Genomic DNA, 26605 nt, shown 5'->3' on the forward strand with positions numbered 1-26605 from the left:
AGCCCTCGTGCTGATCAGTTACACATGGCGCAGCTGTCACTCCCAGTGTAATGAGTGATGGTCAGGAGCAGTCAGGGAAGATGAAGGCAAAAGGCAGAGAAAGGTCATGGAGGCAGGGAAGGAATCTGAGGTATGGCTTCTGGGGAAGTGCCTGGAAATAGCCACCATTTTGGCATCATGGGACAAATAGTGGCAAATGTCCCAAGCAATACTTTTTTTGTTAACGGAGAGGCAGGGAAATCCCTCCCTCCCGGCCCCAGCCAAGCCCAGCCCTCTGGATGGATGCTGTCTGCCATGTAGGCTCTTCCCACCACCTCGCACGTCTTTTATCTTTCCCTCAGCCCAGCCTCTGCTGCTTTTGGCTATATGCTGGTGTCCCAGGGAGGATGGCACTCGCCAGGAAAACCACCACGACAGCTTAATTACAACAGATGCTGCAGAAGGGGCTCAGAAATTTGATAGAGGCCAGTGGTCTGACAAAAATTTAAAGTATCAGTTATGCTGATACAGCTGAGATGGGACCATACTCAAAATAAATCACAATTTTTGGGGGGATTTAAATAAGCAAAGAGAGGAAGCAGAGCAGGAACTTTTTAAAAAAGTCTGATATACTGGTGGAGACCTTTGAATTCCCCACCTCACGTCTGCACATTATTAGAACAGAGCTGAAGTTCCCAAGCTCAGGTGCTGCAGACTATGAGAGCATCCTTCAAGACTTCTTCTGGAGGGACCTTGCTAACAGCACCTGAATGCCAGAATTCAATTCTTGTCTTACAGACAGATCAAAAGCACCCAGAGTTTTTAGGAACTCCTGTGGAAAAAAAAATTACAAAAATGCATACAACTCTTTGAATGGGAGGTTCTCTGTTTCATGAGAACAACTAAAGAACGTCCTGTGGGTTCCATTACAGTTTTGTCTAAATATTTCAGCTCCCTTGTCGTTACTGATTGTTTCCATTTTAACAAATAAACATGTTTTTTTCCCCAATCATTTAACAGTATTCAGAATCCACCCACTGACTTACATTCCCATCCCACACAGATGTTAGGTCCCCCCCCTCCTTGGTTCTCAGTAAGAATGTGGACAGAGCTTAGTAACAAAAATATAATTTTTAAAAAATTATCAAAAACATACATTGTAGATGCAGGTGTCCTAGGCAAAGTGCTACGAATAGCTTAATTTCCATTCACAAGGCAAACTGCAGCAAGACTGATTTAGAGCAGTTCATTTTAGATTTTTTCTAGGCAGGCAATGGTACATAGCCACTAGAGAGAAGATTGCAAAGTTTTCCCCTGTCCCAGTTCCAGATTGCCCAGCTTTATGACAAATATCTTGTCTCTGCTTTTTCTGTCAATAAAGTATGCATGTACTTGTGCAGAGATGAAATCCTGTATTGGCACTTGCATTTGTATTTTGTGATTCATCACCACTCTGGAGTATTGCCTGTAAATTTGCAATATTTCACTGTTGATGTAGAGCCTTAGATTTACTTGCTCTGATATTTTCACAGAGGAACAAATTCTTCTCTGACTCTCTCCCATCCATCCTTGCCAGTTACGACTGTGTGCGCAGACCTCCCGTTTGTCCTGGTGGAGCCGTGCTTGCACAGGCGTAGGGCTCTCTTCACAAAGTCATAGAATCATCTAGGTTGGAAGGGACCTTTAAGATCATTGAGTCCGACAATTAACCTAGTGCTGCCAAAACCACCACTAAACCATGTCCCTAAGCGCCACATCTTTTACATACTTCCAGGGGTGGCGATTGCACCACTTCCCTGGGGCAGCCTGTTTCAATGTTTGATAACCCTTTCGGTGAAGAAATTTTTCCTAATATCCATCCTAAACCTCTCCTGGTGTAACTTTGAGGCCTTTTCCTCTTGTCCTAGGGTCAAATCAGACTGAACGAGGTGAACTTGCAGGCAGAAGTTGCTCGAGATGGTCATGAGATCAAAAGTAAATGTGCTTTAAAAGTCAGCTGGATTTCTCCACAGCAGGCTTAGGGAGTTGGAAGGCTGAGACCAGGCTCTGACTCTGCAAGGGCCACGCTGGTGCCATTTGGAGAAAGGCTAGCCGAAGACATTCAGTTGTGGCCTTGGTGTGGGATGTGAGGTTAGAGGGTTTGGTCTTGAACATTTCTTGCTGTCATCCAGTAATGCTGATGATAGTGAATAAAGGAGGAGTGAGTGCACACTGCATACTTGCGTGGCTGACAATAACATAAAGAGGAGGACACCTGATGTGGTGAAAGGAACAGGTGAGCCCTGTCTTTTGCACTCAGAATTAGGTCCATAATGTTTTGTGACTTGTACAATGTGCTTGCCTCTCTCCCCTGCCTTTGGCTTCTGGCCATTAATAATACGTTGTGTTTCAGTCTTGATGGCACAAGAGAGTTCTGGTATCAGTGAAACAAATACATTTTCCCTTATGAATCTGGGAGCTGGCTGTGTCAGGCCAAATACCAGAAGATAATAATATTGAGATGCTGCCCGCCAAATGGGGGTATTACAGAAGGAGCGTATTGTGAATAGGCGTCTGTCCAGCAACAACAGGCTGTGCCCCAGGCTGATGACGTAAGGACGGATAGCAGGCAAGAACTGAACTGCCCCATGTGAAACTCCAAGAGGTGCTTATGGTACGGTACGCTGAACAAAATCCAAGAGTGATTCCGAAAGAGAAAACCATTTTGCAGGTATAGAGATCAGAATAGGGGAATGTTTCCATATATTTTTCTACTTGTGTGAGCGCTAAGCTGAAATTCACAGCCTTCTCCCTCTGAAAAGCCTTCCCTTTTACCTACCTGATTACATGGGCAGTGACCCAGGAGGAGGAAATGCCTTGTGACTTCCACCAGACGACTGCCCTGTGGGAATTGGGCCCAGGCTTGAAATACCAGTGAAACGTCAGTGCGATAAAATGCACAGATATGTGGAGAGTGCCAAAAAAATTAAAAAAGTCTGAAAATGCTTAAGGGATTTGCATAATTCCTGACAAACAGTACTGATCTATAGGTGGAGACTGAATTAAATTCACACTTTGTTAAGAATCCATATAGACTATTGAAGCCTCAATGAAACTTAACAGAAAACATAAATGGTACACAGAGTCCTGTGATGAACGTGTGAATTTTCGTGGGTTAATGTTCACTCATTCAAATGCAGAGGAATGACTTGGGTGTTTCCAGAGTATAGGTGAAAATACGGTGATTTATCCGCGTGCTCCTCTCTGGCCGAGTTTAATGATCCACTTCCAGACTGCGTAGAGATGCACTGTGCAGGTAGAGGCTAGCCGTTCCTTTCCTTTGGTTGCCACGTTTGCAAGCACAGTGCCAACATGACAGGTATATATGATGTGTATTTTTGCTGCACATCCACAGCCCTGAAAATTCGTGCCTCTTTGATTAATGGGAGAGACACTTTATTAATTGCCAAGGGCTTGAGTGAAAAAATATTTGTCCAGAGAAGAGAACTGAAGGAGCCAACAAAATAGGGTGACTGACAGTTTTTTTTCCCCAGAGTGCTTGGGATTGTTATGATGTCAGATCTGCATATTATTTATCATGCGTATTCTCATCTGTTGTAGGCAGACAACTCCCTTAGTATTAATGGGAGTTGTGCAATTACAACGCTGAGAACATGTGTGCAGCAGGACTGGGGCACAATGGAACTGGCTGAGGATGCAGTGTCAGTCTCGGATTGGAATGTCTTTATTTTCCTTGGCTTGTCACGGCCTCATACTGGAGGCAGGAGGAGAAGGTTGATATAAATCAGTGACTCACTCCTTTACTCTTCAGTGAAAATCCCCCTAAAGTCAAAGGGAATAGGCCATTACTGTGTGAAACCCTGACTTGGGTAGTGTCCTCCTGTGTGCTCTTTGGGTCATGCTACCTTTGCTCAGACTGAGTAATGCCTTTCTCTCAAACAATTACACGAAAATAGTTGGAGTATTTGAAGAGTGTAGTACTGTTTGTACTGCCATGCAGACAGCACAATCTGGACTCTTGCTCTTATTAAAGATATTTATGTTGAGTTAATTTTTCCCCTACAGAGCTCAACTTCTCCTTTTTGTTTCGTTCTGTGAAGCCATAATTCAATACTTATGGCAACATAAATCCATATTAAGCTCCAGTATAAGCAGGCATAAATTCCATTGATTTCACTGCCCCGTTTACACAGGACCGTGTTTGGTCTGAGATATCTTTTGCCTTGGAAATAATTGGAATGCAATAAATTCAGGCTTATAACTCAGCTGTGCAATGAAAGGAGAGAATAGGGATTATAGCAAAACAACATCTGAGTTAAATGCAGATAGCTTTGAAAATAAGTAAAATCTGGGATGAAGCCAGTGATGGTATTTTGTATGCCTCAGTCAGCTTTCATTTAAGTATCTGAAAACCTTTCCATGCATCAATGAAATAAGCCCTGCAATGTCCCAGTAAAGGTAGATGGTATTAGAAAGTATATTTTGCATTCCCTATTTGATCTTTACCCAGGCAAGAAACATTGAAATCTATTGAATTTTTCTCCTGGAAAAAAGCTGAAAGGGATTTCAGGATTTTGTTCAAAGCAAGTGGAATGGCCTTTCAGTGGACGATCTCTGAGAAAGCCGATCCCATTATAAATACCCGTATTTGGATAGAGACTTGTGCTGACAACTTCCATCCTGCAGAAGAGTCCAAGCTTTTTAGTGCATGTGTCAAACAGCTGATGGGGGAACAAGTGTCCAGTGCATGGGCAGCAGTGTCACGGTGCTGCTGTTCCACTGAGAGATGTTAATGGGGGCTCTCAGGTGCAAAGTGTTAGCAGGTCAGAGGGAGATGGGATGGGATGGAGCCCACAGTCACTTTATGTAGAGTTGAAAATTTGTTTTCGATTGCCTTACATTTCAGGCTGAGTGTGACTTCATTGCGGTGTAGCTATTGCATGCAAGTTTCTGTTTGTGTTTGCTGGTGGTTTAAAAAAATTCTTGGCAGAATTCTCTCCACTGATCTTTTTTGTGTTGTTTTGTTGTGCTCTGCAGGCTATAAGGAAGCATGTGATTATTTGTATGTTGCAAAGCATCAAATAATCAAATACAGCGCAATCTTAATGTTAGCGGTGCTTTAACAGTTCAGGTTTTTAAATCATGTAAATGTTAAAACATAGAATGTTTGCTTCAGCTTTTTTATGTCAATGTATACTGTAGCTGACCTCTCAAAATTCCTTCTATTCTTTCCCTTCAGTCCAAGCCAAAATGAACGTGTTTTTTTCTGACCACCCTTAAGATTTTTGACAGACACTAGTTTCCTGTTTAGGGTGATGCTATCTTCATATGAGATGCTGCACATGCTAAATACAAATATGGTCTGAGATTATCTGCTCCTGACCCTTTTTTTAAGTTTTAAAAAGTGTCCATTTGCATGTTTTCAGGCTTGTTGGTGCAGTCAACATTCATTAATAGTAGATTCCAGCTGCCAGATTTAGATCTGTATCTAGACTTCAGCATTCAGATTATGGGAATACTCATGTCTGGGGTTTTGATTCAGAGCAATGCCTCATTTAGAAAGAAACCCAGAAAAGTAAAATTGGATGCCGTTCCACTATACAGACTTAAAAACAAACAAACACACACAAACCCAACCAACCAACCAAAAAAAAACCCCAAACCGACAGTGGGTTTGGGTGATTTCTGGACTTGAGTATTTAATTTTAGGATGACAGATGTATGTTGTCTGCCTCTGAGTCACGTGTAGCCTCTGTGAAAAGGCAAAATATATGTACAGGGCATAAAGGATGCCCTTCTAAAGAAGGGTGGGTAGAAAAACCCAAGAAAAGGTTACGAAGGAAGTGATTAAGATGGTATCTGGACACTTTCCCTGATGGCTCCACTCTCTTGCCCTAAAGAGCTGGTTGTTTTTAGGTACAATGGTATGGAAACTGAGATCTGTGGTTTTGGGGCTGAGAACCCCAAAGGTTGTTACATGGTTGATGGCTGATGCTTTTTCTTAATCATCTTCTTGAGAGGGGTGTGAGCTGGGTTTTTTGTGTGTGGAATCACGCCGAGTTTATGAGCTTGTTTTTCCTTCCCATTAGCTGTGGTACAGAATGAGATTATTTGGCTTACTGCAACAGCAAAGGAACCTGAGAGGGCAGAAAAAATTGATATAAATATTAAGTGGTTTGATGTGAGTTCTAGATAATTTACATCCTGCATGGAAGTAAAGCACAGTTAGAGGGGGCTCAGTCACAGAAAGCACTGTAAAATCCATAGCTCAGATGTGTAAGAAAATTCCTGCCAGTTCTGTTTTAGTTACCAGTAGTAATTTCTCAAAACTTTGCCTTTGAGTTTATACATTCTCCAAGTACTTATATGGGGCATTAATACTGTTTTGTGACAAGGAAGAATGGGGTTCAGTTTGTTTTTTTCTGTCTATACATTTTGACATTACCAGATAATGCCCAAGAATGAAAATAAGGTGAAAATAGCAAGTACTGAAATAGAATGTGCTGGCACGAAAGCGTATGTTGAAGATTTGATGATTTGCTGCCTGGTGTCTCCAAGGATGCTGACTTTTTTCCACAGCGTTAGGTTTGCTAAGTTCTTAATAAACTGCATGCCTGATGATCTTTGTGTCCGTCGGCTGTCACGTTGAATACCGTGGTACAGCCCATCCTCCACCTTCCACACAGTTTCTGGCAAAGCGGAACCTGGCTTCGTTAACTGCCTAGGGATAATCCTAGGAGGAGTTTGCAGGTGGTACCCAGCTGCTGTTCATCAGCATCCTTGCAGTTACCGTGGGGGCTGTGGGAGGGCTGCATTCCAGGAATCCCTGCGCAGCAGAGTTGCCTCAGAGACCTTTTAGCAAACCATGCAATATAGAGCCACCCGAGTCCCGCTCTGCAGACTCCAGGATGGGCAGATGGGAAAGCTGTCGTCTTTCCCTCAGTTGTGTTAAGGTACGGACAAGATGGAAGCCAGTAATTGTAGTGGTATCTCTCTGTTGTCAGGGCAGCACAGGTCTTCATACCAGCTCTTAGTCATCAGATCTGACCGACAACCTATTGCAAAGCTGCTTGACAAACGTACATCCCAGGACACTGAACACCTGCAGTGGTAATCTCTATGGATGCTAGTCCTTCCCAAAGGCTTCACATTCTTTCTGAGTGCACCAGTTAGAAAAAGAAGGAAAACCCGAGTTACTGTTTCCCTCTTTGAATATAAAAGTTACCAGGGCTCTGGAGTGAACTGCAGAAGTACTGCTTTGTATGCCTATCAGAAAAATAGATAGTAGGGCAGCACATGTTTGGAATATGCTACATGCTTCTTTGCTTTCCTTTGTTGTGATTTTATTTCTCTTTTGCTTAATTTTTAAATGTCACGTTATAAAGAAATGCAGGCTTGCTTTCATGTTCATATTGTCTTTCTTGAGAAATTCCAGTATCAGTTATCTGGATATGAGAAAGTTTGATCTATGAGCTCTTCAAACATCTCTGTGTTTTTACAGATATCAATGAATGTGAAATTGGAGCCCATAACTGCGATAGACATGCCATATGTACAAACACAGCAGGAAGTTTCAAATGTAGCTGCAGCCCTGGCTGGGTTGGAAATGGTATCAAGTGCACAGGTGAGGGTCATATGCATTTGTATTTATTTGTAAGGTCAGACCAAAACTGGGTCCTAGCCATTCTGAAAAAAAAAAAAACCCAATACCACACCTACAAACTGAGAAGACAAATCATTATCAGGTTTGTTGGGTCAATTTGACTTGATCTGTTGGAGGACAAATTCTCCACCATGGTAACTGTGAAATCAGCATTATCTCATGTTTGGCTTGTGAGATCGTGAAAACAGAATGAACCATGGAGAGAGACGCTGTGTCCTCGAGGGCAGCTGATGAGAGGCAGTGAGAACTCTCCTGGTGCTCCCCGTGAAAACAAGGTATGGATCTTAGTTTTGAGAGTGCCCTGCAGCTTCCTTATTCACAGTTACCTTGTCAAACTTCTTTGTTGGGCTGCAAATAATCTGTGCCTGCTTTTCCAGCCAGATGACCCCACATGTGTGTGGGTTTTATTATGGAAGATTATTTAAAGTAGAGCTTCTGTGTGCCATACGGTATTTAAAGTTTGTATTCATGGTGTGGTTTTTTAACTAATGTTGCTTTTTTCTTTTTTTTTTTCTTTTTTTATTATTTTAAAGATCTGGATGAGTGCTCCAATGGAACCCACATGTGCAGCCCACATGCTGACTGCAAGAATACAATGGGCTCTTACCGCTGCCTGTGTAAAGAAGGTTATACTGGGGATGGCTTCACTTGTACAGGTGAGCTTTCTTAGGAAAGCACTAGATTACCTCCAGTGGTCCCTTGCAACATAAGTTTACGATTCAATACACAGAAAAAGCTTTTAAATATTTGAAATTATTCTCTAATATGTCTTCCATTGTCTTCTACTTCACCTAAGTTGCCATAACTTGAAATAAATACTGTGTATTATGCCTAGTCTAAAGCAGTCATCTTTTTCACTTGATAAAATGCAGGTTTTCCTTGAGCTTTTGTTAGTTGGAGTGGGTGGCAAACATTAAAACAATGCTTGATCAGATAATTTGGCTAGTTAGTAAACCAGTCCATTGGCTAGCCACCTTAGAATTTAAATAATAGAGCACATACATTAAAATTACTTCACAAAATTGCCTAAAAATATTTGTTCTTTCCACAAGTGAGCATGTGCTGTCTGCCCTCTTTACTGCCTCATCCTGAGAGATGGTGTCAGGATGCAGTGCTGACATGTAGAATGATGGAAGTAGCTGCTTCTGAAACCTCTTTTTATAAACTGTAAATGTGATTATAAAACATTGCTGTGCGATGTTTCCCACCCACACTTCAGTCTTCTGCTTTGAAGAACAGATTAGCTCATGTAAGCTGAGTCATGAGGAGCCCTGCTCTTACACTGAGGATATCAGTGTTGCTGGTGATGCTACATGGAGGGTGACCCCGTTCCGAATAAAGCCATGTGATAGACAGCTGGTGGGCCACGTTTTTCAGCTGGTGCAAATCAGCAGCACTTTATCAACTACAGCAGGTTTTTATGGCATCTGAGAATCTGGCTCAGCAGGTTTAAGGCAAAATTTATAATTCCAAATTATAAACCCTGGGATTCTGTTTAATTCTCTCCATATAATTTACTCTTGAATCTGATTTAGCTTCCTTAGTGGCCTTCATAACCCAGTGCTTTCTGTTAATTTCCCATATGATGATTTCCAGGAGTCTATAAACTACATCTTTCAAATGGAGTGCTTGCAGAGTTTCTGCATTCAGTAGAATATTTTCTTTTTAATTTGGATACTTTTATCGTTCATGGATTCAAGAGGTGGCTGGGACTCAAACTAGGGCACACAAGTGTTCTGTAAACCCTCTGCCAAACCATGCAGCATTCACCCTGGTAGGTACTACCTTTGATTTGTCAGCCATGGACTTTTACGGGCTCTCAGTGCCAGCCAGACTCTGTTGCAGCAAGTAGCGTGCTTTTGTGATGTATAAAATTTTAGCTAGAGGATCAGGGCCACAATCTATCTGAAGGGCAGTATAGTCCAGTAGCAAGGCTGTTTTTCTCATCAGCTCTTAACCTTCAGTTTAGTTTTGATCAAGCTGTTTTCACCTCCGTGCCACTTTTTGTCAGTGTTTTGTATGTTTGGCGTGGAGACTGCCTATTACCATATGTTTGCTCAGTAAACTTCTTTTTTTCAGTTGCTGCCTCTAGGCTTTGCTGTAATAGAAACAATAACTATAATAAAATTCACGTGCTCATTCTGAGTCTAAATTTGACCCTGTGTACTGCCTCCAATTGTTCTTAACTGTAGTTACTTTAGGAGTCTGTACCTCTCTCTGATTTTCCTTTTGATTAGAAACTATTTTCAACATGTAGGAAATGTACCAAACTGTTAGATGTGATAGCCTCTGCACATAACTGGCTTGCAGTTTCTTCTGCAATGTTCACAGCCACTAGAATAATTAAAATCCTTGGAACACTGCATGCTTCTGCTGAAACAAATGTTGGTGGGAAAACCATGTTTACTGTAAACCTGCAATTTCTCTTCCTTTTACAGACCTCGATGAATGCTCAGAAAACTTGAATCTCTGTGAAAACGGGCAGTGCCTCAATGCCCCTGGAGGATATCGCTGTGAATGTGATATGGGATTTTTGCCAAGTCCAGATGGGAAAGCATGTGAAGGTAATTCTCTGTAAGCTTTTAACAACACTCAACAAATTCTGCCTTAATAATATTTTATGTTTGAAAAATTTTACAATTGGTTGCAGTTGTGGTTGTATTGAGAACTGCATGAAAATTGTCAATAGTAGCTGCTTTTTTTCAGTTTATCTATTTATTAGGGGCCTTTGGGTGTTTATCTACCGATCGTATAAAGAGAGAACAACTTGTAGCCTGTCTTACAACATATTATTTGTGGGTCTGATGATTGGTGATTCAAGTGGCGCTGTCAGCTGCCCATTCACCTCGGTCAGTTAGTGCCCAGTCCTTCATTTTATTCATAACATTTAAACAGAAAAAGTTAACAGAAAAAGTTGTTACTTTTTCTTGGTGTATATGAAGCTGAAAAACACTGATTTGGTAGCTAATACAGTAAGCATGCCTTAAGGGCTTCTGTGAGGTGCAGAAGCAGAATTTGAAGCCTGGCAGAAAGTTTATACAGACACCAAGAAAAAAAAAAAATCCCATGAGTATTTGTTTAGTTTTGAAAGCAAGTTGTCAGTTAACTGTTTACAATGCTTTCATAAGAGCTTTGCATATGCAAAGAATTACAAAAATCAAACAATAAAAGTGTTACCAACATGACTGAGGTCATATATTTGATTGTAACATTTGAAATCCTCACTTGATACAACGCTAATCAGTTAAGTCAGTCAAGAAGCAGCAGCCGTATCACCTGACATAGTAATAACTCAGAGTAACTGGTATTTGATGGAGTTCATAAGTACATCTCTATAAATGGGATTATTTCCACTGAAAAGTGTTCTGTGTATTTGTTTTAGTAATCTACCAAGAGAAATAATTTGAGAGTGAATTTTGTGCAAACTAAAACAATATTAGGTTTCGTAATGTTTCATGAAACGATTTACTTTCAAACCTTTTAGCTAACTTTAAATAGCTTATATACAGCCTAGCTCCTGTTGCTAAAACAGACTTTCCTTGATGTCTCAGATGTGTATACTAAATGCAGTATTTTAAGGTCCTTTGTAAACACACACTTTTTTATTGTATCAGATTGGTTGTTCTTCGTGCAGTGCATGAGGCTTTCAGTAAATACTGAATTGGATGCGATGATTTGGACAAAAGGCACAAAAGTAAGCTTCGCTTGCCAAACTTGAGATCTGTCAAATGCAGGAACCCAAAGATGAGCATCAAGTTCACCTTTGGGCACAGGTTTTTCCTTCTGCAGATGACTGCTGATTTAGAATGAACTTCATTTTTTAAAGCATATCTCCTGCCATGTTTAATTTTGCCACTTGTCAGATTAGCCCACTAATAAGCTAAGGTTGTTTCTGGCATGGCTTACAGTGACACTGGAAAGAGCCTTTTGCCCGAAAAAAAAAAGGTTATGGGTTAGGTTCCTTAGGCTCCAAACATAAATCTTGTATGTTATTTTTTCTGGTATTACACAGTGTGCAGGAGCAGTTGGCTTCCAGATCCATGTTTTCTGAACAGTTTTGCAGTTCTCTGTCTGTATCTTAAAAAGATAAGGAAACCTCATATTTTTCCCCTCCTGTTTCTCTGTCAGATATTGACGAGTGCTCACTTCCTAACATCTGTGTCTACGGTACTTGTCATAACCTCCCCGGACTTTTCCGATGCGAGTGTGAAGTGGGCTACGAATTGGACAGAAGTGGTGGTAACTGCACAGGTAAAGATATTTTTGAACAGTGTGCTGTTTAATTTTCTGATAGCGTCATGATCAGCTCCTTAGGAAATTCTTTTTAAAAGCTATAAAAATCAGTCTGGATATAGGAGAATATAGACTTCCCTACTGTGTAACACAGAGTTCTCCTTCTCGCTTTTTCTATGCTCCTCTTTCCCCTTCTTTCTCATCCTCTGATCTCCCATTGGCTTAAGAGAAGAAGGGGGAAAACAGAGCAGAGATAACCCTTTTGTCTGTCTGCATCTCCCAGGCAGAGATGTGTTGTGCTTTGTAGTTTCCATTCACAGTACTGGATGGTAAGCTATGACCTGGCAGTGTGTTTTTCCCTTAAGTATTTTTTTAGTACTTTATGTGAATTTTAATTCATAGATTGGTTTTCCAGGAAAAACATTTTTTTTTTTTCCCCCATGAAATGATGAATTAATCTCAAACTACTATTCTTCTACAACGTATATGTATTTTTTAGAGCTTTCTGGAGATCAGTATCTCATAACTAATGGATTTGTGGTGGTCAGCCTATGATACTTGATATATTGATGGTTTGCACTGTCCTGGAGTATTTGCTTACCACATGCTGGTTTTTCTTGCAGATGTTAATGAATGTGCAGATCCCACAACCTGCATTAGTGGCACATGTGTCAATACTGCTGGTAGTTACACCTGTGAGTGCCCTCCGGATTTTGAGCTGAATCCCACCCGAGTTGGATGCGTTGGTAAGGGACCACTCCTTATGAGATTTGCAAGTGAAGTTGCACAGAGGGGCTGCAGGGCTAACTGCTTAGGAATAAAGTCCCAGGTCATGGAAAAGGGCTGGAACAGGCTCTGCAACTCCCATTCCACTGCCACTGGCTTAGAAGTTGTAGTAGTGCAGCAGGAGTATGTCCAGAGTGATGTAGCATGCCAGCAGTGCCCAGCTGCCAGAACCAACCCGTTGGGGCTTGTTACAGCTGTCCACAATTTACAGCATGCATGAGACAATTTTAAATTTCAACAAGCTTAAACCAACATCCAGCTGGCCCCAAGATGGCAGGCAAATGAAGTTGCGGCATACAGCGACCCATGCTCTTGGAGCGTTGAGCACAGCTTGGCTAGGTGCAGCTTCATGACCAATGGAAATGCTTTTGCATTAGGTTCCAACTGCTTAGTAATCCTCTGCTATTTTTTGGCTTTTGTTTGTTTAAGAGGGTGTAGGGATGCTACTCGAAGTCAAGTGTATTCGAAATTCCTAACATTTAGTAGATGCTTTCATGCTTGTTAACCTCAAGGAGAGGACAAAGCAGTGGGCTTCTGGAACTGTAAGGATGTATGAGTGTGGGTGAAAATGTGAATCAAAATCAGAAAAGGCCTGGCTGAACTGCCCTAGGTCGCGCTGAGTAAATTCCCTATTTTGTGAGATGTCCAACAAAACCAAGGGATGGGGCACCACTGTCCTATCTAAGTGTGAAAAGCTGGGCCCTCCTGGACAACATAAGTTACTGTCCTTGGCCATCCTACAAGAAATGAGAGCCATCTGAAGGTATCCCTCATCCTGAAATAAAGTGTTGTGTTTTCCTTTCTCATAAGATGTTATTATGTGCATTCTGAATAGATACACGATCTGGCAACTGTTACCTGGATATTAAAACTCGTGGAGATAACGGTGGCACCTTCTGCAGCAATGAGATCGGAGTGGGCGTTTCCAAGGCCTCCTGTTGCTGCTCCCTGGGCAAAGCATGGGGAGTTCCCTGTGAACATTGCCCACTTGTGAACACAAGTAAGTCAGCTTTCCTGGGTTAAACACAACAATACGGTGTGTTTATTGGATTTTTTTCTAATTTAGCCAGGTAACTCAAATACTGGTATAGTCATTTATTGTGTACATGTAGGGGACAGGTTTCCACCAGTCTTAACCAAAAACTTCACTAGTCTTTCAAAAAGGTTATTTAGTCAGAATATTATTATCACTTCTGAGCAAGTTTGCTGTTACACAAAAAACTACATTATGAATGGAATAGCGGTTGATGTTACAGAGTAAAACCTAATATTTATATCTAGTTACTTTGTTACTTTAAATTACCTGTAATTTGTGATTAATTTTCAAAAATAATTGTGCTGAAAATGTTTCTGCAATTTTAAGTTTGTAAATCTATTTTGTTTTCAGCTGAATATAAAGTTCTTTGCCCCGGAGGGGAAGGATTCCGACCAAACCCCATTACAGTTATATTAGAGGGTAATGTTTACATTTTCCTATATTTACACGTCAAAAATTATGAAACTCTTCAGTGAGTTTTGTTTTTCATGGGAAAGAATTAATGAAATGTTTGTGGTTTTGTTTGACCAGATATTGATGAATGTCAAGAACTGCCTGGACTTTGCCAAGGAGGAAAATGTATTAATACATTTGGGAGCTTCCAGTGTCAGTGTCCATCAGGGTACTATTTGAATGAAGAGACTCGAGTGTGCGATGGTATGTAGCCTTCACTTAACTAGCCGTCTGCTTTTATTCTTATAAAATGATGACAGATCAATATGCAGAAGAATTAATCTATCCTTGAAAAGGAATATAAGCAGACCAAGCCGTATAAAGGCGGGAAAACTGGAACAAGTTGAAGTCTTGCATTGAAAGAGAGAAAATTCCTTCTTGACCATGTTGAAATATATGCAAATTTTTGTTTCAAATGATCAGATTTTAATCAAAACCAGAAAACCCAGCAATTTTTCTTTAAGTAAAACATAATTTACTAACCAGCTATAAAAAATTGCTGTCTGGTAATGGCTAATGAATAAGCAGGCAGATGAAGAGCAAACTTGCCCCATAAGTCTGCTGGGCTGGTTACAGTGTGTCCATGCCTTTTTTCCACAGCTTATTTTCTCTCCTGCTGATCCCAATGTCCAACTGGAAATATTAGTTGTACTGCAAAACATTTTCCTTCCCCTAGCACAGTCAGTAGTACATGTTCATCACATTACATGCTACTGTCAGGGTGTACTGGATATAAAACTTTAAGCAACCCATAAGTCCTTAAATTTTCCATTACCCAGGCTGTCTTCAGCCTTCCAGAGTCTTAATATATGCGAATATAGTGCCTATGATGTGCTAAGCACTGCAGAAATACAAAAGATTCAGGTCCTAAATTAAGGCTGAACCAAAATGATTCATCCATATCGTGTTTACGTAGCTCAACAAATGTTAAAGAGTAAATCTACCTCTGTATTTTTCCTTAGTGGTGTGTCATAGATACTTTAAAATGGTAAGGCTAGTGAAATACTTTCGAACTTCTGGGAACTGAGGTGTTTTGGGGGCAGTGTTGTGTTTGGGTTTGCTTGAGGTTTTTTAAACAAAGGTTAAAATCTCTTGATGAAGTAAACATGACATCTTGTGCTCACTTTCCCCAGTCAAACAGACCTGAACTATCCAATAAGTCTGTTGTAGCGTCATTATTTATTGAGATGGGCACACCACAGGGAACAGCTTTGGTTCTTGTCCAGATCTGGGAAGCCAGATTGGATGAGATCCTCAAATACTACTTTTGTGCAACAGGTACAAAACTGAAATTGCTTTCTTTGAGCTGCCTAGACATAACAGAATTCCCATCTTTGCATCACGGCCAGGCTTTCCATGGCCAACTGTGCCACCTCCTCTTTCTCTGTGTGGGCTTCACTCCACCATGACCTTGCTCAGAAGCCCCTTCAGCTCTCTTCCGCCAGTACCTTCCTACCTCAGGTGTTATTGAGACATTTTCCTTCTCAGAAGCACAATGAGAAAGCTTCTGTGGCCACTCACTGCCTTGTTGTTCTCTTCTAGATGTGAATGAGTGTGATACACCTGGCATTTGCGGACCTGGCACATGTTACAATACTGTTGGGAACTACACCTGCATCTGTCCTCCTGACTACATGCAAGTCAATGGAGGAAACAACTGCATGGGTATGGGTTGTTTGTTTTGGGTTTTTTTTAAAGCTTTATCTTAGTGCTTTGGGCCAGGGCTTTACCTGGCACAAATCAGAACTATTTATCTGAATTTAGTTATACAAGAATTAAGTAAATGAAAGGCCTAGCTTCTTTCATTAATTTTATTAAATAAAGCAAGGCAGATCTCTTTTAATACAGATCTCTCAGTACCTCAGCAGAATTTATCCTTTAATTTGATATTTTCTATGTTCATCCCTTCCAAGTATAGTGAAGTTGCAAGCCTTGTACATTTTTTAGGGGGAACCATAACCAAGCTCATGTTTTTCAATGTTGGGCAAAAGGCCAATATTGAATCCTTTGATGAGTCTCGGTGTTACAGCCATTTTGGTTGCTCTGGAGTATTTGTATTGCAAACACTTCTTCATTCTTTTACAGTAGTCTTCTAGGGACAAGCTGTTCTGTAGTAGTCTACAGAGCTGCAGTGTCTACTTGACAGGTGTCTAAAAAGTACATATTTGAAGGAGGTATGTCCTAAACCCTTCAGGTAGATCATCTTCTGTAAGAGTTGCTAATGCATTGGCCTGGGGTTTTCATTTTCACAGATATGAGAAGAAGTCTGTGTTATAGAAATTACTATGCTGACAATCAAACCTGTGATGGTGAGCTGCTCTTTAATATGACCAAGAAAATGTGCTGCTGTTCCTACAACATTGGACGTGCATGGAATAAGCCTTGTGAACAGTGTCCTATCCCAAGCACTGGTATGTTTTTGCATTGCAAAGCTATTTGAAAGCCTTGGTAACATCGTTAATTACTATTAGTGGGTGTAACATTGTTAGGGATGTGCTATGTCTTTGTCTGCTCTTATGTGTCTAAAATGAAGGGATTGATCACATTTTTGACCTGGAGATGACCAGCCCTGGTCACAATGAAGGCATATGTGGAGTGGTTTGCATTCATGCTGCTGGGCCATGCCTTCTTTGTGACGGTTTCCCTGTTTGGGAGACTTCATGCTCTATATCGGTCAATCTGTGTCTTTGCAAACGCTTGTTGATCTGGTGTTGAGGCACTGACCAAGGTTTTATTGGCATTGCTCCAACAAATGTGGTGTCTTCTGTGCTGTTGCCTGATGCTGATTGCCACAAAGGGCCTTTCTGGTAGGCCGTGGGTTTAGAGAGGTACCTTGGTCTCCCCTGAGAATGACCTGTGTCAAGCAGATAAACGTAAGATGTAGGAGTTTCTGGGAGAATTGTATGGGCATACAAGGACTCCTCCTGGGTGAGACTCTGCAGAGTTGAGCCCAGGACATCCCACTCTGGTTCGAGGTCATTTGCTTCAAGAACAACCTTTCTAGACTCTTATTTGAATAAGTTCCAACTTACAGTTCAGGTTCTTAAAAGTCAGATCTGGACTTGTATGCAAAAACTGTAATGCACAGAGACAAGCATATGCAAAGCAAAAGCAGCCTGTCATCCCAAGCCCTTTTTATTTGCTAATTTGAATCGCCTTTGAATGAAAACCCAAATGTGTACTAAGCATATCACATGGTGAGCCTTGTGGGAGGGTCTGCATACCTCTGTGTGCTCTGCAGGTGCTGAAAGAGTAGAAGAAGAATTTTCTTGGGCAAAGGATGTAATGAATTTTTGCCTGTTGATTAATTCCAAATACTATAATCACTGCTTTGTTTTCTGGTTGCAGATGAATTCTCCACACTCTGTGGAAGTCAAAGGCCTGGCTTCTTCATTGACATTTATACAGGATTACCAGTTGGTGAGTTGTAATTTCTGTTTTGAACTAAATTCCATGCTACCTCTGAGAAGGGAAAGAGGGAAGGTTTGTTTTCACAATTATTTTTTCACAGGAGGAATAACAACTTAAGAGTGAGCCTGCAGGCTTTCAGCCTAGCTCCTCCTAGCTGGCCTCAATGATAATTGCTGCTTGTAATCAAGGCAACATAAAGCTTCAAAGAAACTGTAATCAGGCCTACATGAGCAGGGCACAGATACCGAGAATAAGAGGTCTGGGAGTAAGGCCAACCAGCGTTTGGTCTGAGAGGAATTAGGAGCCTTCCCTTCAAACTAAAGCAGAGATTTAATCTGACATTTCACATCAGTCCCCCTGTGTATTGGTTTGACACAAAAATCCTCTTTTCTGCTCAGCTGGAATATTTCTCACATATGTTATTGTGTGTAACATTTGAATCGTAAGTAACAAATTGCAAAACAAAAAGAGGGAGAGAATGAGGAATTCTAAGACAAGGAGCTGAGTAAATCCCTAATGGGACTCCCTTTTGTTTTTATTCACACAAAAATGCAAATAAGAAGCAGATAATGTGCCCTGTAACAAACAGAGGCAGCATATAGGCAATAATCGGGTGCTTCAGCATTAAGCTGCTGTTGTGATGCAGTGTTCAGCTAGTTAGATGGAAATATTTCTAGTAAAGTGGGGAATGTAATTTTTAAAGAAGTTACAGAAATGTACAGTGTTTATTATTTATCAGGTCATTTCTTAGAAGCAAAGTTCACCCTTCTAGCTGTTAGCATAAGCCCAAATTGTTGCTGAGTCTACTCGAGGTAATTGGGCCATTGATCAGCATCAGCTGGGAGGCGTTGGATCATGCTAACATGCACAGGTAAAACTGCATCTCTAGCAGTTGCCATGTGTGCCAGGAGTGTTGCAGTCTGCTCTGTCTGCCCTGCCACGTCACAGAACTGAAACAGAAGGGCCATCCCACGGAGGCCACCAGTACATCCCAGTGCATCCAGCACTGTGCTGAGAGTGGTGCACGCACAGCTTTAGGTTGTAGCATCCAGCCTGCTGCCTTTGCACAGGAGTTCTCGCGTCCCTTACATCTGTAGGCACAGGACACGGGAACAAGGCAGCGCCCACTCTGCAGGGACAATGCTCTGTGTACCCTGTAGTACTTGGTTACGGTCCTTACACGATGTTACTCTTCTGTTGGGATTAAAGTTCAATATATTTACTCCAGGTGGTTGTTTCAGAGACAGAAGTAGTTCTACTTTTACTTATGGTTTATATAAGCAGAGGACTCAGAATTACAGAATCTAATGTAGGAAATGAAGGGTTTGATCCAGCAGCAAAATTTAAAAACTACATTATCTGATGGAAGCTCACAGTAGCTGACAGTTGCCCACCATATTCTCTGTCTTGTGTACATCAGTGCATGTGCCAATTTTTACTAAAAGGAGAGGCTTTTGAGGAGTCTCTGAAGTCTTTCATGTTGTCAGAATATTAAAGATGTGTAACTTAAGGACCCAATAGGCAAGACATATAATTGTAAGAGTGCCTGGGTTTTTTTTGCTGCCAAAATCCATTACTTAACCTAGGTGTATATAGAGCATTGGCAAACCCTGGTTGCTTGGCTTAATCAATCTAATTAATAGCATGTTGGCAGCACTTCAGAAGTTACCTGGCATTGGCACTTTCGAACTGTTACATAAAAACATGAAAGTCTTTTCAGATTAACAAGGGTAAAACAGTGCGAAACTAATTCTGACAAGTGTTTGCATTCAGTTATAGTCTCCTGTATTAAACCAAAGACAGTTACGTTCTCTCTGTTTGGCTCTTCCCAATAAATCCACTGTAACACTCAGGAAGATGAGAAGGTTCTTGAGGGCTGTGGGTGGGAGACATGAGGAAGGACGTGTGCTACCCTCTGCGCTCCTGTGTAGCAGGATATATGTTGGCTACAGTGAAGAGTCGCAAGCTGAGGAAATAATCTACGTTTCCACAGTTTGGAATGACTCATTGTCTATTGCAGTTGGGAATGTTCTGATGCTCACGTTGTACATATTCTCTTACGGATAAATGCATAAGGGCATATTCTGTAGCATAAGATTTCATGAAGTGCTGTTTACAAGTGTTTAAAAAAATTTCTTCTTGCAGATATTGACGAATGCAGAGAGATACCTGGAGTGTGTGAAAATGGGATCTGTATAAATATGGTTGGCAGCTTCCGATGCGAGTGTCCTGTGGGTTTCTTCTACAATGACAAGCTACTGATCTGTGAAGGTAGAGTGCTGATCTCACTCAGAGAAATGGGATTTAACCAGCTGGCAATTCAGACACTGGCAAATCTGATATACTTGCAAGTCATCCTTAATGAGGGGAAAATACTGATATCAGTGTAGTAAGTCAATGTTAATTAAGACATTTTGAATTCTTTTGCATAGAAAATAACAGATTTTCCATCAGACAGGCCTTGAAGGAGCATGAGTCAGCAGTCATGGGAAGAAACATTGTTTTTCACATTTGACAGTAAAGCCAAGAACAGAGTAGTAGTCTTGAGTCAGATCACGAGCACTATTTTTTTTTAATCCCAAGATATTTTTTTCTAATGGAACAAAGATTTCTGTAAATGATATAAACACATGATAATTTTTTTCCAATTTAAACATTTCCTAGCATTGTATTAGTCAGTTTAATGTAAGACAGCAGTATGAGTTAAATATAGGAATTAATTTTACAAATGGAGGATGTGGGTTTGGGATCATTTCAGGGAGATACCTAAATGTGACCAAATATTTACTTTCATCGATATATTTATTTTTTCAGAATTAGAAAGAAATTCCTATATTTGGGTGAGATATTACTCTTCACACTAAAAATAAAGTGGTTTTGACGTCTTTCTAGCTTACCATAACAATCAAATTCCCTTTTTGTATTGACAGATATTGATGAATGCCAAAATGGACCAGTGTGTCAGCAAAACGCAGAATGTGTCAACACAGCTGGTAGCTACCGTTGTGACTGTAAACCTGGCTACAGGTTCACATCAACTGGCCGATGCACTGGTGAGGACTTCTGGCTTGTTTGTGTGAGGGTCTACAGAATGTAGTAGATTTCAAAAGAATTCTAAAAAAGCATATCTCCTCTTCAGAAAGATGGTATACTAGGAGATAATCTGAACTCTAAGAACCCTCCTCTTAAAGCCTTTTAGGGCATTGCATAAACATTCTGGTAATTCCCAGAAGACTAGTGGGCCCATCCCACCGAGACATAAATGAGAGACAATCACCTGAGACGGTGTTTGTCTTCCACTTTATCCCACCAACCGCAAACATTTTTCTTTAGCCCATGTCGTGGCTAGGGAGGGAAGACCAGTTGATTCACTACCTTTTCTCTGACACTAAAAATTCAATTGTGGTCCTGACAGGGACCTTCTTCTGCATAAATTCTTTGATTTTCATTGTAATTTGCTAGATGTGTTTTAGCAATTTATTTGCCACTTGTATTTTTACAAATAAATCACTGCTTGCTGGGGTCTCTGCTGATAAGGTGGACTTATCTGCTAGGTCGTATACAATAACTAACTTAAAAAGCTTATATTGTTAGACTTCCTAACTTTTCTGTGGATTTAAACAGGCTCTTGAACATTATTTTTACATACTCACTGAGTGGGACTACAGTTCTCTAATCTATTTGCTCTTTCTTCTAATATCGTAGTCCAGAGAGGCATTCGTGTTATCTTGATTACTTGAAGAATTGCAGAGATTTTAAAATCTGCTTTGAGCCAAGCAGCTATAAATATTATATACATTTCTGAATTAAATAATAATTACAAAGGAAACTGATAACATTTTTCTTGGGTTTTTGCTTCTGACTACTTGAGTTTTAGGAAGTGTGCTTTTCCCTGCAGCGTAGTTTTTCATTGTTTCATGTGACCCTTGAGGGAAAAGGGTGTAGGGGCAACCAGAACACTACTATGAGAACTAAAACTGTTTTGTTAAGCTATGCAGTGGCGCATGTAAATATTCAATATGTTCCTAATGTAATTGTTGTTGTTATGGGTTCATTACAGCAGTACAGGAAGAGCCAGGGAAGGTTCTGATATGGGTTACAATACCCAACGCGAATTGGCACAAACAGTAATACTTCCCTGTATTTTGCTCTTATTTTATATTTAGTGAAAATAAAGTTAGACAATTAGAGCCAGAATAAAAGTGGTTGATAAAGTACTTGATCCAGCAAAGGAAGGAAATTCCCAACCGCTCTGCTGAGAGTGAATAGTGCTCAGCATCTTGCAGTATTGGATCAGTCATGCTACTGCGTGGAAAATGATCACACCCCAGTAGTTTATATGCTCTTGAATCAAAACTGATGTATCACAGCCACTAGTACTATAAGTACTGCATTTATCTTACTATCAAAGTAGCTTTCCTCTGGTGCTATCGGTTGTGGTATAATAAATATTTTTCATATAAACTTATTTTTTGTCACTTAAGACAATTCTGCCTCCCAATTTTTTAAAAAGTTACAATGTTCTCCTTTTACATGAAAAGAAGTGACTTTTCCCTGGGACTTCAATTCATTTGCCCACAGAGCACCAGAGAGTCATAGCTTTTCTTTTGTCTCTACTCCTGATCCGAGAAGATTAGGAGTTCTTAAGACAGTATGTTATCCAGCATTGGTTTCCTTTCTGCCTCCTTTAGACTCTAATTAGCAGCAGTGTCATTATAGCACTGGTCCTTGGTGAACACCCATCCAAAGTTACTAATGGCCCCAGTTGATGTACAATAGTCCTGGGGATGGGGGCTATTGGGATTGTCCATACGCTGAGTAAAGAGAAGAGGCAGCAGAGGCAGGAAAACAAGATCTAGTACATGAAGTTCTTTGCAATTAGGAACAACTTGATTCTTAGTTTTGCAATGAACTGGGGATGGCTTGGTAAGAAACTGCATCTGCTTTGCTTAGATTGCACGTAAAAGAAAATTACTGAACACTAAAATGCAATTGATTCTAATGCAAGCTCATGGCAGCACCTCAGTTCTCCTATTTTGGAGCAGCAGCAGACAAAAGACCAGGAAGCATATTAAATCAAACCAGCTCTTGCTGGTGATGAGGTCAACAGAAAGACCTCATTTGATTCATGTTTCTGATTTGTTATGGAAAAAAAACGTGCTGGACAGCAAACATTTTTTTCTTTGACATTTTCTTTCACTGGATTCTGCCTGAAAGCATTCATACAAAGAGTAGCAGGAAGCAGTCAGCTGTTGAACTAGTGTAATAGGTGCCCTGCTGCTTTAAGGCAGCGTATCTCGTGCTGGCAGGATAGCTTTCCCCACCTATGCATTTATCCATCTATGCAGTTGACTGTTTGCTGCTGCTGGCGAAATATTTTCTGACTCCGTACAGCAGTAACTCCTCTTGCTGTTTGAGCTTTGACCGGTTTCCAGGATCACAACTGCATGAGGCACGGATGCTGCAACACATGTGTATAGTTGTACCCATTTTATCTCTGCACAATGAGTAGATAAATCTACATTGCATTTTATCTCTCTGTAAGCTCAGTGAGAAAAGTGTGGGATTCATCTCCCTTTCTGTTTTTTATGATTTGTGACTTAATCAAGCAATTTGTGCTATAATCAAACATAGCTAAAAGCAAGTAGTTGCTTTCATGAGAAGGATGCAAACTCTCATTTATATGTGGCTTTCATATCTGCTGCATGGTCAATGTAGAGCACTCAGAGATCTCTCCATGCAATTTCATGCCATTAATTCTGCTTTTCAAAGCTATGGTGATATGCTTTCCTTCCAGCAAGAACTTGTATATGGTAAATATAATTTTTATACTAACTTTTTTTCAGCTCCACAAGTGTTGGAAAAGGTATTTTACAAGCAAATAGCCCCTTTTCTGAGATTTACTTAGTAACACTTTTCTCAGTAATAAATTAAATTGACTATTTTAAATTAGGGCCGTGCACTGGATTCTAGCTATCGTGGTTGCTGCTAATGCATCTTTCCAGCTCTGTAGTTTAGAGGCCTTAACTTTCACTGTGCTGCTTTGATTTCAGATCGGAATGAATGTCAAGAAATTCCCAATATTTGCAGCCACGGGCAGTGTATTGACACTGTTGGAAGTTTCTACTGCATTTGTCACAATGGATTCAAGACCAATGATGACAGAACAATGTGTATAGGCAAGTATATCAAATTAAGCTGGACTTAGGCTTCTGATGCTTTCATTTTCCAGGAAGATGTTCCATTCTTCTTAGAATTTTCTGAAGCATTTTGTCTCGTTTATTCCTTTAGGCAAGAAATTTAATAGATGAAATGTAACGCAGCAATTGTATACAGCCTGCTTGTTAACGGAGTAAGTGAAGGGTAGATTTCTTGCCAGAAGTGCCCTTTTCAGAAACAGAGTAATTTCATAAAGAAGGAAATTCTGTATTTAACCTGTTCACAACTGTTAGTGTGGTGTCTGTTGTCTGAGCAAAATGAAGAGATTTCAGCATGCTTATGATTAGATAGCTTAGAATTCCTTTGGGATAGGTGAGGTAGGGGTCACAGTAAGATAAATGATTCTCGGACCCTTGATTATTTTTGTAGGTGTTAATATCAAGTGTATAAATCTGTATAAAATTTTCTTTTTGGGAGATAGACAATCTTTTTCCCTTCTGTTCACTCTGTTGGCAGTGGATTATTTCTTTTGCCAGTGGAATAGCTACAGGCTTTCCTTTCCCCACCAGTGATTAAAATTCTTGCTGCTTGATTTTCTCCTTTGTAGATATTAATGAGTGTGAGAGAGACGCCTGCGGCAACGGAACCTGCAGAAACACCATTGGCTCTTTCAACTGCCGCTGCAATTTGGGGTTCATCCTCTCACACAACAATGACTGCATAGGTAAGGGGTGCTGAGACCAGGGGTTCTAAGACTTTCTACTTCTAATAAAACTACCATTAATACCATCTTCTCGATTGAGTTAGGATCACACCTTTCGTGTCCTGTCTGATAAAAGACAAAATCTGATTTATTTAGTCTGAAAAGGCCTCTCTGATTATGCACTCCTTACTTTTCTGTACCCACTTAAATGTTTGTATGTGACATACGCCTTTTCTTTTTTTACTCTTCCTTTGGCAATTTTACAACATAGACCAATATTGGTATTTTCCCCTCACTTGCTTTTGAAACAGGGGATTATTTATATGTTTTCAGTTACTGTGCCAGTATAGTGGGAACAGAAGTGTCGCCTCCTCAGTTTCACTTGTTGCAGGCGTTTGTTATATATCTTTCAATGTTCTTTTTTGTAGATGTGGATGAGTGTGCAAGTGGGAATGGAATGCTCTGCAGGAACGGTCAGTGTGTGAACACGATCGGGTCCTTCCAGTGTCTTTGCAATGATGGCTATGAAGTGGCTCTGGATGGAAGGACTTGTGTTGGTGAGTGTTTTCTTTTAGGGTAGAAAAAAAGCGTGGCAAACCTTGAGGAGATATTCTTAGTAAAACAGTAGAAGAGGTCAGAGACAACTGTCACATTGTCATCATTGTACCTGCAGAAGAAGACAATGACGAGAGGGCTATTCTGCTCCTGGGAAGTCCCACCATCAGTTTGATGGAATCAAAATTAAAGCAGCCTCAGCCACAGATTTGTTGAGATAATAGCAATTATCTCAAATGAATTGTCTTTCTGTTTTTTTAGATGTCAATGAGTGTGCACTGGAGCCTGGAAAATGCTCACCAGGCACATGTCAGAACTTGGATGGGTCATTCAGATGTATCTGTCCTCCTGGATATGTCCTGCAGAATGACAAATGTGAAGGTGTGTACAGAACAATCCTCCTTCTGTCTCATTTCCTAGCTACTCACAGTTGTTACCACTTTTCTCTGCATCTGAACATGAGTAATGTTTAGGCTTTTGTGGCAGTGTACGGTTCTGAACTGTAGCCACTAAGTCACTTCCCAGAAAAAGTTTCAATAACTTTTTTTTGAACGAGAAGTACCTGATCTGATCCCAAGAAAATTCTAATCCCAGGCTGTTTGGTTGATGGTACGTTGCTGAAATTTGCCCACTGCAGGAGGATTTGAAAACCGGCCCTAGATTTTGCACCTGGATTTCTTGCTCCTCTTTCTGTCTGTTCCTTTTTGTTCTATTAGATATCAGTGATAATGTAGGGTTACACTTTATGTAGTACAGCTGCCAGTGTAACCATTTTTATTTCTCATCTCTTTAATTACTTTTCTTACAGACATTGATGAGTGTGTGGAACAGCCAGAAATTTGTGCCCTGGGCACATGCAGCAACACTCCAGGCAGTTTCAAATGTCTGTGTCCAGAAGGCTTTGTGTTGTCTTCCACAGGAAGGCGATGCCAAGGTAAGTTCATTCCTATTTTCTGGCATTTCAAAATTTGTTTGCTGCTTTATAAAAGGCTTATTAGCTGCCTGTTTCTAATATAATGAGGAGACTCTGGACTCAAACAGTGTTTTTCACAAGGAAAACATGATAATTCTGTAACTGGGGCCAGGTTCTGTCTGGCCCTAACATCTGTTTACCATTAAAGAGAACATTGCAATAAAAGGGGTGAAGATAATGTTAAATGCACCAGGTTAACTGAGGAAATTATGTTGCACTGCAGCCCTTTCTTGCACCCCTGGAAGAAACGTTGAGGCTGCCTGGACTCTATATAGACTGTGACATGTCTGATATGGAGTTGGAGCGCAAACAGGCAGGAGACTACTGCAATGCACTGCTAAAGGCAGCATTTCCAGGAATAAAGCTGTTCTTAGCACTTATCAAATTCTCCATAACACTTGTTGTATGCTATTCCTCTCCACAGATGTGTGGGTGGAAAAAATTTGCTAACAGTATTGTGTGGACGGTCTGCTTAGAAAAGTCTGAAGCATCGTTTAGCTTCTAGATTACCTGTTTTCAGAGCTTAAACGTGGGCACTAAGACAGAGATCAGATGCTAAAAGCTGAACATCTAGTCATCTAGTAATGAAAAGCCACAGGTTAGTTTATTTTGTGGATAAAGAAGCAGCATAGCGAATTAGGGAGTAAGTTATTT

General features: G+C 40.6%; 1 protein-coding gene across 1 annotated transcript in view; it reads left to right on the forward strand.

The window, feature by feature from the left end:
* FBN1 (fibrillin 1) overlaps positions 1 to 26605 on the forward strand; it is a 155200-nt gene that overhangs the window by 107181 nt on the left and 21414 nt on the right. Inside the window, exons 33-50 of the mRNA XM_054214339.1 lie at positions 7481 to 7603; positions 8176 to 8298; positions 10081 to 10206; positions 11771 to 11893; positions 12499 to 12621; positions 13497 to 13661; positions 14049 to 14117; positions 14229 to 14354; positions 15693 to 15815; positions 16403 to 16561; positions 17499 to 17570; positions 19707 to 19832; positions 20492 to 20614; positions 23615 to 23740; positions 24328 to 24444; positions 24852 to 24980; positions 25240 to 25359; positions 25787 to 25912. Coding sequence (XP_054070314.1) covers positions 7481 to 7603; positions 8176 to 8298; positions 10081 to 10206; positions 11771 to 11893; positions 12499 to 12621; positions 13497 to 13661; positions 14049 to 14117; positions 14229 to 14354; positions 15693 to 15815; positions 16403 to 16561; positions 17499 to 17570; positions 19707 to 19832; positions 20492 to 20614; positions 23615 to 23740; positions 24328 to 24444; positions 24852 to 24980; positions 25240 to 25359; positions 25787 to 25912 — 2199 coding nt within the window. The remainder of the gene's footprint in view (positions 1 to 7480; positions 7604 to 8175; positions 8299 to 10080; positions 10207 to 11770; positions 11894 to 12498; positions 12622 to 13496; positions 13662 to 14048; positions 14118 to 14228; positions 14355 to 15692; positions 15816 to 16402; positions 16562 to 17498; positions 17571 to 19706; positions 19833 to 20491; positions 20615 to 23614; positions 23741 to 24327; positions 24445 to 24851; positions 24981 to 25239; positions 25360 to 25786; positions 25913 to 26605) is intronic.

Source organism: Rissa tridactyla, chromosome 9, assembly GCF_028500815.1.
Source record: "Rissa tridactyla isolate bRisTri1 chromosome 9, bRisTri1.patW.cur.20221130, whole genome shotgun sequence".
Taxonomy (NCBI): domain Eukaryota; kingdom Metazoa; phylum Chordata; class Aves; order Charadriiformes; family Laridae; genus Rissa; species Rissa tridactyla.